The sequence below is a fragment of the Brachycentrus maculatus genome, unplaced genomic scaffold, assembly GCF_059751285.1.
Source record: "Brachycentrus maculatus isolate JH-2025_06_01 unplaced genomic scaffold, ASM5975128v1 h1tg000209l, whole genome shotgun sequence".
NCBI lineage: Eukaryota > Metazoa > Arthropoda > Insecta > Trichoptera > Brachycentridae > Brachycentrus > Brachycentrus maculatus.
The window spans coordinates 123,944-137,820 of NW_028280960.1; the positions used below are offsets into that span (position 1 = coordinate 123,944).

The 13,877-nt window shown below is 36.3% G+C and overlaps 1 protein-coding gene across 1 annotated transcript; it reads left to right on the forward strand.

Moving 5' to 3' along the window:
* Window positions 1-1,049: 1,049 nt before the first annotated feature.
* Window positions 1,050-12,422, forward strand: LOC148307103 (dolichyl-diphosphooligosaccharide--protein glycosyltransferase subunit STT3B-like). Its single transcript, XM_088263931.1, has 11 exons — window positions 1,050-1,308; window positions 2,525-2,743; window positions 4,260-4,503; window positions 4,871-5,241; window positions 5,331-5,509; window positions 6,453-6,655; window positions 7,776-8,002; window positions 10,497-10,599; window positions 11,008-11,250; window positions 11,336-11,659; window positions 12,153-12,422. Exons 1-11 carry the CDS (start codon window positions 1,127-1,129, stop codon window positions 12,222-12,224), a joined length of 2,367 nt encoding a protein of 788 aa, XP_088120057.1. The 5' UTR covers window positions 1,050-1,126; the 3' UTR covers window positions 12,225-12,422.
* The last annotated feature ends 1,455 nt before the right edge of the window (window positions 12,423-13,877 follow it).

A 13,877-nucleotide genomic window follows, 5' to 3' on the forward strand; every position in this document is an offset into this window, starting at 1 on the left:
CAGATTGTCAATATGAGTTAAAACTGCGGAGTAATACGTCATCAAAAGTACTGACGAGATATCTCGTCTCTGGCCATACGGGCACTCCGCCATTTGCCGAGATATCTCGTCTCTGGCAACCATCGGGTTAAAAAACATAAATATTTCTTAATAAAACATTTATTAATTAATACATTTTCTTATGGTCTTCAAAACAACCGGTCTATTTTATTTATCTGTACCAGATAGTAAAATTATTTATAGTAGGTTTATATATCGCTCACTCCTTTCAAGAACGTCATAAATCAAAATACTTGATTTTTCAGGAGAATGTTTATAAAGTTTGAAAATATATCACAATGTATTAAAAATAAATATCAGCCACTTATTGAACTTTTTACTGTGCAACAAAACTTTTTAGGTAAAACCTAAAGGTTTTTTCTCCATTTAAAAAATAATTAGTTTATTTTAAAAAATAAGTAAACAATATATTTTCTTCAAAATGCAAAAACAACATTTTCTGCCCTGTAGCGGGTAAATATTAAGTTAAAAATATGCCGCTTTTGCTGGGATATAGTACATTTTGTGGGTATTCTGAAAATATGCACAACTGAAAATTGACGATTTTTGAATTATGACGTTCTTGAAAGGAGTGGGCGATATGTACATACAAACATTATTGTATTCCAGTAATACGTTGGTAAAAAAAATCCAGGACAATCAATATTCAGCAGCAATTTTTATGGAGGCTGCGTGCTGTCATTGATGTCATTCAATATTTCAATGATTCATAAGCATAAGCAAGTATTACTATTCGCCTGTCAATGAAAGCAACTGTAGCTTTCGGAACTAGTCGTTAAAAATAAATATCAAGCTCAGGTTTTAAAAATCAAGTGTTTTCAATTGCAATTGAAAATGTGTACTTTTTAATTAATTTATTTTCCATCTGACTAGACTGAGATACAACAATAATGGTCAGGTGCAGCTAGTAAATAATAAAATACTCAAGTCTGACTTGGTTATATAAAATATGTATTATCGGAATTTTTTTTTGAACATGGTCACATTATTGTCGCGACGTGTCATCGTTATCTTTATTTTCTGTGACAAGTGCTGTCGAATGCCACCGCGTTAGCAATTTGGGAAAATGCCGGTGTCTGAAAATGTAGTTAAAAATAAGCGGAAAAACCATGAAAAGTTATCCCAAGCAGCCGGTTACAGCGCATTACTAACTTTCGTTATATTAGCATTAGCATGGCTTTCTGGATTTGCGTCCCGACTCTTCGCAGTTATACGGTTTGAAAGTATCATCCACGAATTTGATCCATGGTAGGTTTCTGGCAATTTTATAGAATTTTTTGAATATTCACCATATCTTTTTTTTTAAATGAGGGAAATTTAAAATTTTCTCTCTATTTTATAACGTCTATTTTATTGTTCCTTCACTACTTTTCTAGAAATCTGAATTGTGACGTGTACCAATAAACCATGTTTTTTTGTTGATGAGTAGCCATTCATATTCTTTCTAATGGATTTTGCATAAAAATATTTTTATTGTTTTACTTTAAAATGAATTAAATTAACATTCACACATATCTACATCCATTTTCGAGCAATATTATTCAATATCGGCGAAAAGGGCGTTATATATTTATGTTATTATTGAGCCTTAAAATTAACTAATAAATTTCATGATAAAAATAAAATATTAAGTAGAGCAATAATTATACATTTACTTTTATCTACTTTGATTTGGCCACTTTACTCTTTCAACCACTTTGAATTATTACTAAATTTCACATTTAATCCAACTTCCATTGAATTTCATTAAATGTCTAATTTTGTTAACAATCCATTTACCTTTAATGGAGTCGTAAAGATATTATATTTATTAATGTATTTAATACTTATTTCTGTGAATATACTTTAAGTGTGTTGTCTTCATCGCAGTATTTTGGTTTTTATGGCATTTATAATGAGTTTTTTGTTACATTTTCCACACTGAGAAATTTGTCAAAATCCTATTTCCTTGTTATTTCGGTTTTATGCCAAGACCAAATGCCGCCTACACATTGCTCGCATTGCTCTTGTTCTCTTATACGGCTGTGAAACATAGCACATACAAGGGCCCAGAGCAGCCGTATACTGAGCTTTCAGAATAGGTGTCTGCGGAGAATTTTAGGCGTGCGGTGGTTTGACTTAGTGAGGAATAAACAGATAAGGCGTAGGACGCAGCAAATCTCGGTCACAACTGTCGTTAAGAAAATGCGATTCAGTTGGCTTGGCCATGTACGATCACTGCTGACAATTCGTCGGCAGTTATCGTCAGAACTTCGGGACGCGGATCTGACTCGGGAGGATGCAAAGGAGCTGGCAGCCGACAGAAAGCCAGGAGACAGTTTGTAGACTCCATATGCTCCATTTAGGGGGCGGATATGGTTTAATTAATTAAATAGGTTTGAAATACCAACGAATAAAGCAAATAAATGTAATCAATCAGTGAATAGTTTACATGTGGGTAGGTAATATTATTGTTTGTGTGTAGGTTCAATTACCGCGCCACGGCGTACATGGTGCAGCATGGGTTCTACAACTTCCTGAACTGGTTCGACGAGCGCGCGTGGTACCCGCTGGGCCGCATCGTGGGCGGCACGGTGTACCCCGGCCTCATGATCACCTCGGGGGCCATCCACTGGCTGCTGCACCTGCTGCACATCCCCGTGCACATTCGGGACATCTGCGTCTTCCTGGCGCCCGTCTTCAGGTCTGAACCACTCCCTTCGTGGTCCACAATTCTTTCTCAGTACAAGTCACAACTATTGTATATGCAACATCGCTCGCGGCGAGCATCAGCGAGCATCCCAAACTACGGATGGAGCGCTCGGCTCGCTGTACTGGCTGCCTGAATTCTCGCATGAATGCCACAACTCAAAAAATTTTAATCAAACAATGATTTGCGTCTACTAAATTGTTTATTTTATCTTTATGAAATTTTTTTAAAATTCTTGCAATAATCGTTTCGCCTTGTTAGGGCATCTCGATACAAATGTATGCGAGAAAAATATTCTCAATATTCTCAAATTAATATATGCGAGAAAATGTCCTATCGAGGTGAAACAATCGTCATAAGAATTTTTACTTGTAAAAAGAAAAGACAATTTAGTATACTCAAATCTGTGTTTGATTTAAATATTAAAAATATTAATATGAAGTTCTACAAATTAAACGCTAAATCGATAAATAACTTTATTTATACCTGTTAACCTTCCCGAGAGTACAATAATTTATGTCCGACTCTGGGACTAAATATATAATAATGACTGCTCGATACGTAATTTTTTCCATTTTGGAAAAAACGCTCGCGGCGACTCACTCAAACGACTGTCAAAAAATAACTGTGCGATCAAAGTGCTGGAAATTTTGATGAGTACCTTTTAAAACATGCCCAAACACATGCTCAAATTTTTATTGACAACGAGTTCCATCTTCATGTTGAGGTCGGAAACTTTTCAGACTGCCCACACGGGCAGTCTGAAAAGATTTGTACATACAAATCAGTGAAGAAATCTTTTTGTAATGTATTATTTCTTATAATTTGTTTATAAATTTATTGACGACACTTGACCAAAGATGTCCCTATAAGGATAGAATTATCTTTTTGATTGAAATATCAACTAAAATTTAAGTTAGAAACCAAAACCTTACTTCCCGGGTATAATGTTTTATTGAGTTATTTTTTCAAGTTTTCTTGTTAATTTATCACATTTCTGATCTAGACACACAATAAAATACGTGCATAATAGTTATATGTACCATATTTATTGGTAAAACAGTAAAAGTTATAATATCATGAAATAGTTTATTTTTATAACTCGGTTGAATTTAAACGCCGTTGACGCATCAAACAAGCGAGCGTTATGATTGGTCGGACTGATTTGTACCACAAAAATCAATCTGTTTTGTGCGTGGTACCTTTTTCTGCATTTAAAGATTATTTTTAGTTTGTTCTCGTTTTATCAGGTGCAAAATATTAGCGCCTCATTGTTTGTCAAACCATTTTACCTCCCCTCTGGGCGGGGCAACTTTTTTACTTGCGAAGATACATTCAATTAGTGTCTTTGTATACGTGTTTTGAAAAAAACTGATATGCGGATGGGTTAAGAGACTTAGAATAAAATAAAATATGAAAACAAGTGCGGGTATGAAAATCAAAGAATGGACGGTGGTAATCTTTTAAGATTTTACTTGTAAGTAAAAATTTGTGTAAATACCCTGTCCAGCGGTTTGACAGCCATCTCGACGTATCTGCTGACGGCGGAGCTGTGGTCCAAGGGCGCGGGCCTGTTCGCCGCCTGCTTCATCGCCATAGTTCCCGGCTACATCAGCCGCTCCGTGGCGGGGAGCTACGATAACGAAGGCATCGCCATCTTCGCCCTCCAGTTCACCTACTACCTCTGGGTCAAGAGCGTCAAGACAGGCTCCATCTCCTGGTCCTGCATGACGGCTCTGTCGTACTTCTACATGGTGAGATCATGTTCCCGTTGCAAATATATTGTAGTATACCATACTGCTGTGGCTGGTGTATACACCATATAAGCATTGTTAGCGCGTTAGGTTACTGTGCTGGATGTTCCGGGTTTCATTCCGAGAGGGGTAAAAATAAATATTAGTCATTCTTCACACTTATATTTATTGAATATCATTCTGGACTGATACAACTTTCCTTTGTGTATTCAACATACAAAAAGTTAAAAAAAGGGATTGTTTCCCCAGATGTTGATAGAATGAAGCCACACATTAATCTAAAAATAGTTAGGATGTCTGGAGAGTCAGTCTGGATACCCCGTGTTTGTATGTTGGGTATTGTATGTGCCTTTATTGCGTTGCGCAGGTGTCCGCGTGGGGAGGGTACGTGTTCATCATCAACTTGATCCCGCTGCACGTGTTTGTGCTGCTTCTGATGGGGCGGTACTCGGTTCGCCTGTTCACGAGCTACACGGTGTTCTACATCCTGGGTCTGCTGCTGTCCATGCAGATTCCCTTCGTGGGGTTCCAGCCCATCCGCACGAGCGAGCACATGGCCGCCTCGGGCGTGTTCGTGCTGCTGGTGGCCGTGGGGGCGCTGCGCTTCCTGCAGGGCACGCTGCCTCGCGGGGAGTGGCGCCGGCTGCTGGTGATGGGCGGGCTGCTGGCCGGCGCTGTCGTCTTCCTGAGCGTGGTCCTGCTCACTTACACCGGAGTCATAGCTCCCTGGAGCGGCAGGTCGGTGCCGTAAACTTAATGTCTATCTTATCGTCCCTCGCGTATTAGCAGTGACCGATCCCTAGTAATCCCTAGTAATCTGATTGCAGGTTCTACTCCCTGTGGGACACGGCCTACGCAAAGGTGCACATACCCATCATCGCGTCGGTGTCGGAGCACCAGCCCACCACCTGGTTCTCCTTCTTCTTCGACCTGCACATCCTCGTGTGCACCTTTCCCGTGGGCCTCTGGTACTGCATCAAGAACATCAACGATGAGAGAGTATTTGGTAAGCCTTTGTCTTATTATTACATATCCGACACTGCTATCTGCCTACGTAGATCTTATTTTTATCATATTTAACAACAAATGCCCAATTGTTTTTTCTTGAATATGAAACTCTGACTACATTAAGTTATTCATATTGGCATTCCTATACAATTTGGCAACAGTTTGTTAAATTCCAGAGTGAAATTAATCTTAATTCCAAACTAGAATTGTGTTGTGTGTAGAAGTGTCGGGTTGTGGTCCTGTTATTAGTGTCGCGGACTCTTAAGTAAGAGTTTCTCGGATCGAACCCACTCAACTACAATTTGATACCTATTTCCACTTAGGCTCACAGAAATAGTATGAAATTGAAATATTTGTATAATTAAAATGTAACTTTGTTTTAAAATCACTATAAATATTTTATTATAACTTAATTATTATGTCTACCGGTTTCGAAGCTAACCGCTTCTTTATCAAGACTGATTTAATAGTCTTAATAGTATTAATCAGTCTCGATAAAGAAGCGGTTAGCTTCGAAACCGGTAGACATTATAATTATGTTATAATAAAATATTTATAGTGATTTTAAACAAAGTAACATTTTAATTATAAAATGTAAAATCACAAAGTTGGTGCTTCAAATATAAATTGAAATATTTGTGTAGATAATAAAAACACAAATATTTCTCTTTACTGAAAAAAAATAATAGAATCCTAATATTTTTTTTTTCAATTAATGACATCATATTGATTTATTTATTGTAACTGCAGACAGTTAGTAGAATTCCATATTGAATTTTATTTATTTACGGTTCACAAACAATGAAAAACATATTACAATAAACGAAATACAGTGCAATACAAATAGTTTAAATTACAATTGAATTAAAACTCCCATTTCGGTTTGTTAAATTGCATTTTTTAAACTTTGTGTACGGTTATAACGAGTGTTTGTTTGTCAGTGTGCCTGTATGCTCTGAGCGCGGTGTACTTTGCGGGCGTGATGGTGCGGCTTATGCTGACCCTGACGCCGGTGGTGTGCGTGCTTGCGGGCGTGGCCTTCTCCGGCCTGTTGGAGCTGCATCTGCAGGACGAGCCCGAGGAGAGGGTTGTCCTGCGAGAGCTGCCGGAGGAATCTCAGCCCAACAGGAATCTCTACGACAAGGTACATTGGACAATACTTACTTACGCTGACTTGATCTTACTATATGTAAATATATTTTTGTTTAAATGGTCAACAAGACTAATGTATTGCTCTCTTTGTTAACTACCTGTAATCAAACTGGTTGAGATTGAAATCAAATATATGCGACTCTTTTACTATGGAACTCGTCAAAGGATATTGTGGAAGTAATTTCTCATTCTGAAGTTATACTATTTGATGATTACTTGAAGTTATTCCTCAATAGTAATAGCATTTTATTACTCTTCTTCTTCTTCTTCTTTATGTAGATCCTAGGGATCTGTTTGTGCCTCCGCATGTCGCTCTTGGGATGTCGACTCCCAGCTGTCTTTCCATCTTTTCGAAGGTCTGCCTGGGGGTCTGCGTCCTTCAGGGTTGCCTTGGAGGGCGATACGTGGAAGTCTGTCTTCTGACATTCTGTTTATATGTTCCTTCCAGTATCGCCTTTGTTGTCGTCCCCACCTCACGATATCCTCCGCCTTACACATGCTTCGAATGTCGGTATTTCTTACTCGGTCTCGCAATGTGTTTCCGGTTATGGATCGGAGTGTCTTCATTTCGGAGGTTTGAAGTCGAGATTTTTTACTCAATTATTTATTACTCGATAGTAATAAATGACGGTGAACGCACCTGTATCAGAGAGAGCTCATCTCTATGTCCTCGATTACTATCTTCGGTTTCAGTTCCTATTTAAATCTTTTTGGTTTATGCCATTGATTAAAAATATATTGTACCTAATGTACATCAAGAATAAACAAATACCACTTTTACATTAATACACACAATTTATTCTTAGTCGACTTTCTATCTAAACGTCGGCTGCAAACTCCCTCTCATCTCTTCTCAAATATGAACCACCAAATATTCACATCGACGCTTCTCATCTTTAGTTCAGATGTGAACTGCTGATTTATTATTTAACATTTATTTCTTTAACAATGGGATAAATTGTGAGCAGAGGGCATCCCAAATAGTGGAAAATCTGATGCCTCGTAAAGAGGCGAATTGAAGGTTTTCGGGAGGCATGCAGAGTACATGGTCAAGTTATTCTAGTTAATAACAAAATGTTTTAATTTAACAATTGAAAACGGTATTGTTTTAGGCAGGTAAGGTGCGTCGCATGCGCCACGAGCAGGACATGGTAGCGGTGGGGGTGGGGGCCACGGGGGGGGCGGAGGCGGGCGCGGAGGGGATCGGTCCCAACCTGCGCTCCGCTGTCGTGGTGGTCGTCATGATCCTGCTGATGCTGTTTGCCGTGCACTGCACCTGGGTCACCTCCAACGCATACTCCAGTCCCTCCATCGTGCTGGCCTTCTACACCAACGATGGGTTAGTGTTACTTGCCGCATTCTCGCCTTTCGTCGCAACTTCCGATACACTCGAAATATTGACATTCTGGAAATACTTTCGCTCTTGACGTTGTCTGTTTAAAGTTAAGCATTTTCATATTAAGCTTTCCCAGGTTTCTAAACTCATTTAACTTTTACCTTAATGGCTCATTTAACTTTTACCTTATTTACCAAATATAAAGCGACAATACTGCAAAAATTAAAAAAAAAAAACAATTTCTACGATGGTACACATATAATCTTATTTCTAATTCGAAGTTTTATGTCGAGAAAAATTATTCAAAACTGTAAACAGGTGTGTGAGAAATAATAAAATACAATTTGAGATGGAATTCATAGAAGTCACAAAGTTTTTAAGTATTGAAATGAGCTTATGTTAAAATTATACGGATAAGCTTGGTCGCTTTTCTAAATAGGCTAACAATATAAATCTTGTATTTTGTCGAGTTCATAATCAATTTTGTAATTATATATTTGGTAAAATCAACGAATAGCAGACAAATTAATAGAAATGTGTATGTACCACAATATTCACTAAATGATATTATACAATATAACTAAGTAATATAATTATACATTTAAAAGTTTTGCTCTTTGAATTTATTGAAATTTAATAGATTAATCGTTGACACGAGGGTCTGTACATTATAATATAAAAGTAAAAAAAAATCTATTTTATAATTAATTTTTTTCATTCTGTGTCAAAATATTTACATATCGTTGTATGTATGGGAATATGTATTTTAATTTTTACTTTTTCACTCATTACAATATGGACACATTGCAATAATATTTATTAATGTAATTCTTTTGTTTTGTAATATTTTGCAACTCAAGGGATGAAGGAGGGTAAGATTCCACTGAAATAAGTGTTAGTTTTGTTGCGCACTATTTTACCCGAGTTTTGTACCAAGTACAATTTCCAGCATCTTTTAGAGCTAGAAAAATGTGTCAAAGTAGGAATTGTAATTGTATTAGTGACCATTTATTATTATTTTGCTGTAGTGTTTAGTTATTGCTTCTGTTTTTTTAAAAAAAATTGAGATGTATTATTTTTCTTCACATATCGTTTTTCAGAGAATGGTTTTCATGCAAAACTGTATGGTATTATTAGAATTACACACATTGTATATTTATGTCTTATGTTATATGAGTTACGAGTATGTTATATTTTATTGAAATACCTTACCGCAATTATAAGCATGGTACATCGATATGTAGTTTCTGTTTGCTTTTTTGTAATTATTTTCGAAATATATACTCAACTGGCAAAATGTAAGCCTCTCAAAAGGTTAAAATGAGAAGTACAAAAATGCTTTCGTACATTTCCAAATATTTGTTAATAATTTGGTTTTAATTATTTTCTTTGCGAGAGTTTTCATAGAGCCCCCTCTAACTCGCATGTAATGAAGTGTTTGAATATTGAATATAAGTTTTAAACAATTGAGTAGTATGAATGTTCAACCACAAACCAAATGATGAAAGATACACAAGTATGCAAAGTGATCGCTTAAGCCAGCTGAAGCGAGCCCTGTAAATACCCAGAACTCTTTTGTATCTAAAATATATCTTGTAATCATTCTTCTCTAACCCTTTTCTTGGCAATGTAACCTACGTGGGTGTAAAATAAATCTTAGGTAATGCAGATTTTAATAAAACCACTTTACCATATTCTTAACTTGCAAGTTAGTACTACATACTGCCATTGTTAATTATAAAGCACAGCAAATGGAGTATATTTGATCAAAATTACTGTCAATAGTCGAAGACAGGTCATTTTTCTGTTGGTAATTTGTATTAATTACCAGCATTTCTAGAAATACATACAATGTAAAGCTCTTTACTTCTAAATTTAAGGGACTAAAAATATTTCAGATTATCTCATTTTTAATATTTAAAAATATATGTGGTAATGATTCTATAGTGATTTGTTTATTTAACTAAGTAACAAAAGCCGTGAATGAAATCATAAAGCGTAGTAAATGATTACTTGTTTTATTTTATTATTATTGAATGTTTTATATGCAAAATCATTGAAGCGACTTAAATTTCGAAACATTTTCGAATTATAACAAAATTTAAATTGTAGTTTTTTAACAAATGGGCTTTTAATATGTGTGTAGTTATTTTAGACATAATGGGTACACAACTACGAGTGCCCTTGCCATTACTGCTATTCCCCCTTTCCTATCTACTATTCTTCCTCCATTTCCTTTCTCATTTAGTTGTAATGTCATCGTCTGTATACCACCAAATCTAAATCAATCTCTATATCACTCGACTACAGAATTTGGAGTGGGACTGCTTACCTTACCTTTATACGTTTGGAAGTGAATTTTACACCACAAAACCTATTTTGTATATAATCATATATGGCATGGCATTTACATACTTTATTTTAATATTACTTATTTTTAGATTCCATATGGTGTTTTATATAAAGCAATGTATTATGTGGATATTGTTACTTGCAGGTCAAGACAGATCCTGGATGACTTCCGCGAGGCGTACTACTGGCTGTCACAGAACACGGATGATGATGCGCGTGTCATGTCCTGGTGGGATTACGGCTATCAGGTAACTTCCCCGGTTCATAATTCAATTTAAAAAAATTAATTTATAAAAAACAGCACTGGTCTTAAATTTTAAGTTTGTGTGGTTAACAATTCCATAAATTTTTTATTCTGAATAATTATATGCCAATTCCAAAATAAAGATTTTTTATTATTTAATTTATTTTATGAATTTTCTTGGTGGATATTCACATTAATTTTGATAACCTGATTCAATGACGGGGTGGTTCTTTAATCCGCGTAGTTTTGTTACACAATATAGTAACATTGTGGTAACAATGTAGTACAATTAAGTAGAATTGTGAACATTATTCACTTTTTATTGTCATTTTGACATAATATTAAGTCGCTTTACTTTTTAATAAAATTGGCAATAATTATTGACATTCCTTAATATTATGGTTACTTTCAGATAGCGGGTATGGCAAATCGGACCACTCTAGTGGACAATAACACGTGGAATAATTCCCACATAGCCCTGGTGGGAAAGGCGATGGCCTCCAACGAGAGCGCCGCTTACGAAATCATGGGCGACCTCGGCGTGGACTACGTGCTCGTCATCTTCGGGGGCGCCATCGGCTACTCGGGGGACGACATCAACAAGTTTCTCTGGATGGTGCGCATCGCCGAGGGGGAGCATCCCAAGGACATACGCGTAAGTGACTCACCGTGCCAGAGGTTTCCCAGTAGGGATCGTCTCATCCAGCCTGAGTTAGTTAAGAGTAATGTGCAATCCGCAGGAGAACGACTACTTCACGGAGCGCGGAGAGTTCCGCATCGACGCGGAGGGGGCGCCGGCCCTGCTGAACTGCCTCATGTACAAGCTGTCCTACTTCGGGTTCGAGGGCAACCCGGGCGACGCGCGCTCGCCGGCCGGCTTCGACCGCACGCGCCAGGCGGTTCCCGGCAACCGCGGCTTCTCGCTCACCTACCTGGAGGAGGCCTACACCACGGAGCACTGGCTCGTGCGCATCTACCGGGTTCGCAAGCCGCACGAGTTCAACCGCCCGCGTCTCCCCGTTGCCGATCGGCAGATCAAGACTTCCGGATTCATCTCCAAAAAGGTTTGTGGAGCGTTCCATCCGCTGCCTACGCCAGTGAAACTGCACGATTGTAGGTGTAGTAGTAGTAATTTATATAAAATATTTAAAGTTTATGCATACTAATAATTACAGTTTTGAAAATAGTATAATTATCCTTTTATTACTAATTATCTACATGTTTTCAATTCTAAACCTATGTTAGAATAAAGTAACAGATTATCTCTGTTGAGCTTGCTCTATGTAAGTAAGTCTGGTCTTTTCATTATGATAAATATCGGTACTTACGCTTATTTCAAGAATTCAACTGCAACCGTCAAAACAATTTGCTGTCAGATTGGTGTTAAATCATTTTCAATACACTTAAATTATATCCTTATCAAGAAAAATAATTGTTTTTTTTTATTCATGACTTTGGCTCGAGAACATTTTCTTTTCCTCATATAATGGATTTTTTGTACCGAACGCGGTAGTTAAATTTATTAAACTAAATTGTGTATTTTCTATTTTTTTTCAGACTGCGAGGCGCAAAAAAGGCACCTTAAAGAACAAACCCGTTGTAATAAAAGGTAAAAAAGCGGTCAAATAGTCGGATGAACTGTCGTATGGACGAGTGATATGGACGAGACTGCTCTCACGTTACAATACAAACTAGTCGCAGTTATCAACAATCTATTCACTACTTTTCCAATGGGACGCGGGTTTACTGTTCTGTTGTGCGTTGTGATATTCATAATATATATAATAATATAGAATTCTTAACAAAATATAGATTTAAATATCTTTATTATTATTTTCTCTCCTTGCTAAAAATGTTACAAATGTCCGTCCCTGATCCTAATGTAATTAACCCTCTCGATTGTCCTGGTACTTTTCCATTATTCAAATGCCAATGTGTACAAACTATTTATTATGAATTTTAATTATCAAATTTCACTGTCATATGGTAATATAAGAAGTATCGCTATCGATGAATCACAATTTTATACGAGACTGTGTAGAGTTATAGCGGGACTGCGAGGGCGGGTGTTACTCCCCATGAACCAGTTTTATTGGACAAGTATACATAAAAGTTGACTCAATGGTACACAGTGTATGTACGAGTCTGCTTATGTCAGCCCACTTGTGAAAATTGATAGAATGGTATCAATCGCAACTATCGCAAATATAAATTACTAATGTTCCGTGTATTAGAACATTATCTACTTTTGGTATGAAACTGTAGCTACATGGTTTATATTAAAAGTTTGTACATAACCATAATGTAACAATTTAAGGATGTGCGTGTGTTTTCATCTGGTTTTAATCTTTAAAAGATACAATTATTATTTAATGAATTACATTCTAATGCGTGAAAGATTTCGCAAATTTTAAATCTGTTTTTGTTTTCCTTTTGTCATAGATTTTACTAGTTATAAAAGCTTTATCGTTTCTCGACTCTAGAAATTAAAAATTAAATTATTTTTTCTAAATAAATATTTTGGTCTAATTTTGTCTTATGGACGTGTTATTGCCAAATTATTTAAGGCTTAATTTTTTTGTTTTTGTAAATACGTATAAAATTGTCGGCCGATGAATATTCATTTTGTACTGTAACTCGTACTTACGCGCTCCACTCGCTTCTCTCGGTACTAGTACATCTGTCGTACCTTCCTGCTGAATCTAAATTACACCAATCATTTCACTAAACACGCACATACATATTGTGTTGCGCACTTAGTTCAATTATTATTTTTACTTCATTTTGATTGAAGCACTCGCAAATTGTCAAGTTTGAGATAATTTACAATAAGCGCAATTTATTTATAAATTTAAATTGTTTATTTTTAGAAATGGCATTTTGGGTAATTCCGTAAGATTACATTGTGAGGATTTCCACAGAAATGTTTCAATATCGGTTCATTTAGGGAGTCGGTATAAAGCGATAGTTTTAGATAAATATCATTCGCAATATTACTTAATAATGACTGGAAATCAGTCAATACTTACTGCACCGCAGAATAATATATGTCACAAATATTTATATTATTTGCCCTTTAAAGAATACCACAAAAAATCCACAATTTTTGACGTAACACATTTGTTGTTTTTCTAAACACACCTAGCTCGCAGTACTATTTCTTATCCAAAGATACCTTACAATAGGATGCTACCGATACGTTAGATAAGTAAATTGTACTCGGGGTAGAAACCTTCGTGTATTGTCTGGCTTCTTGGTAAACTTGCTTCGGTTATGTTCTAA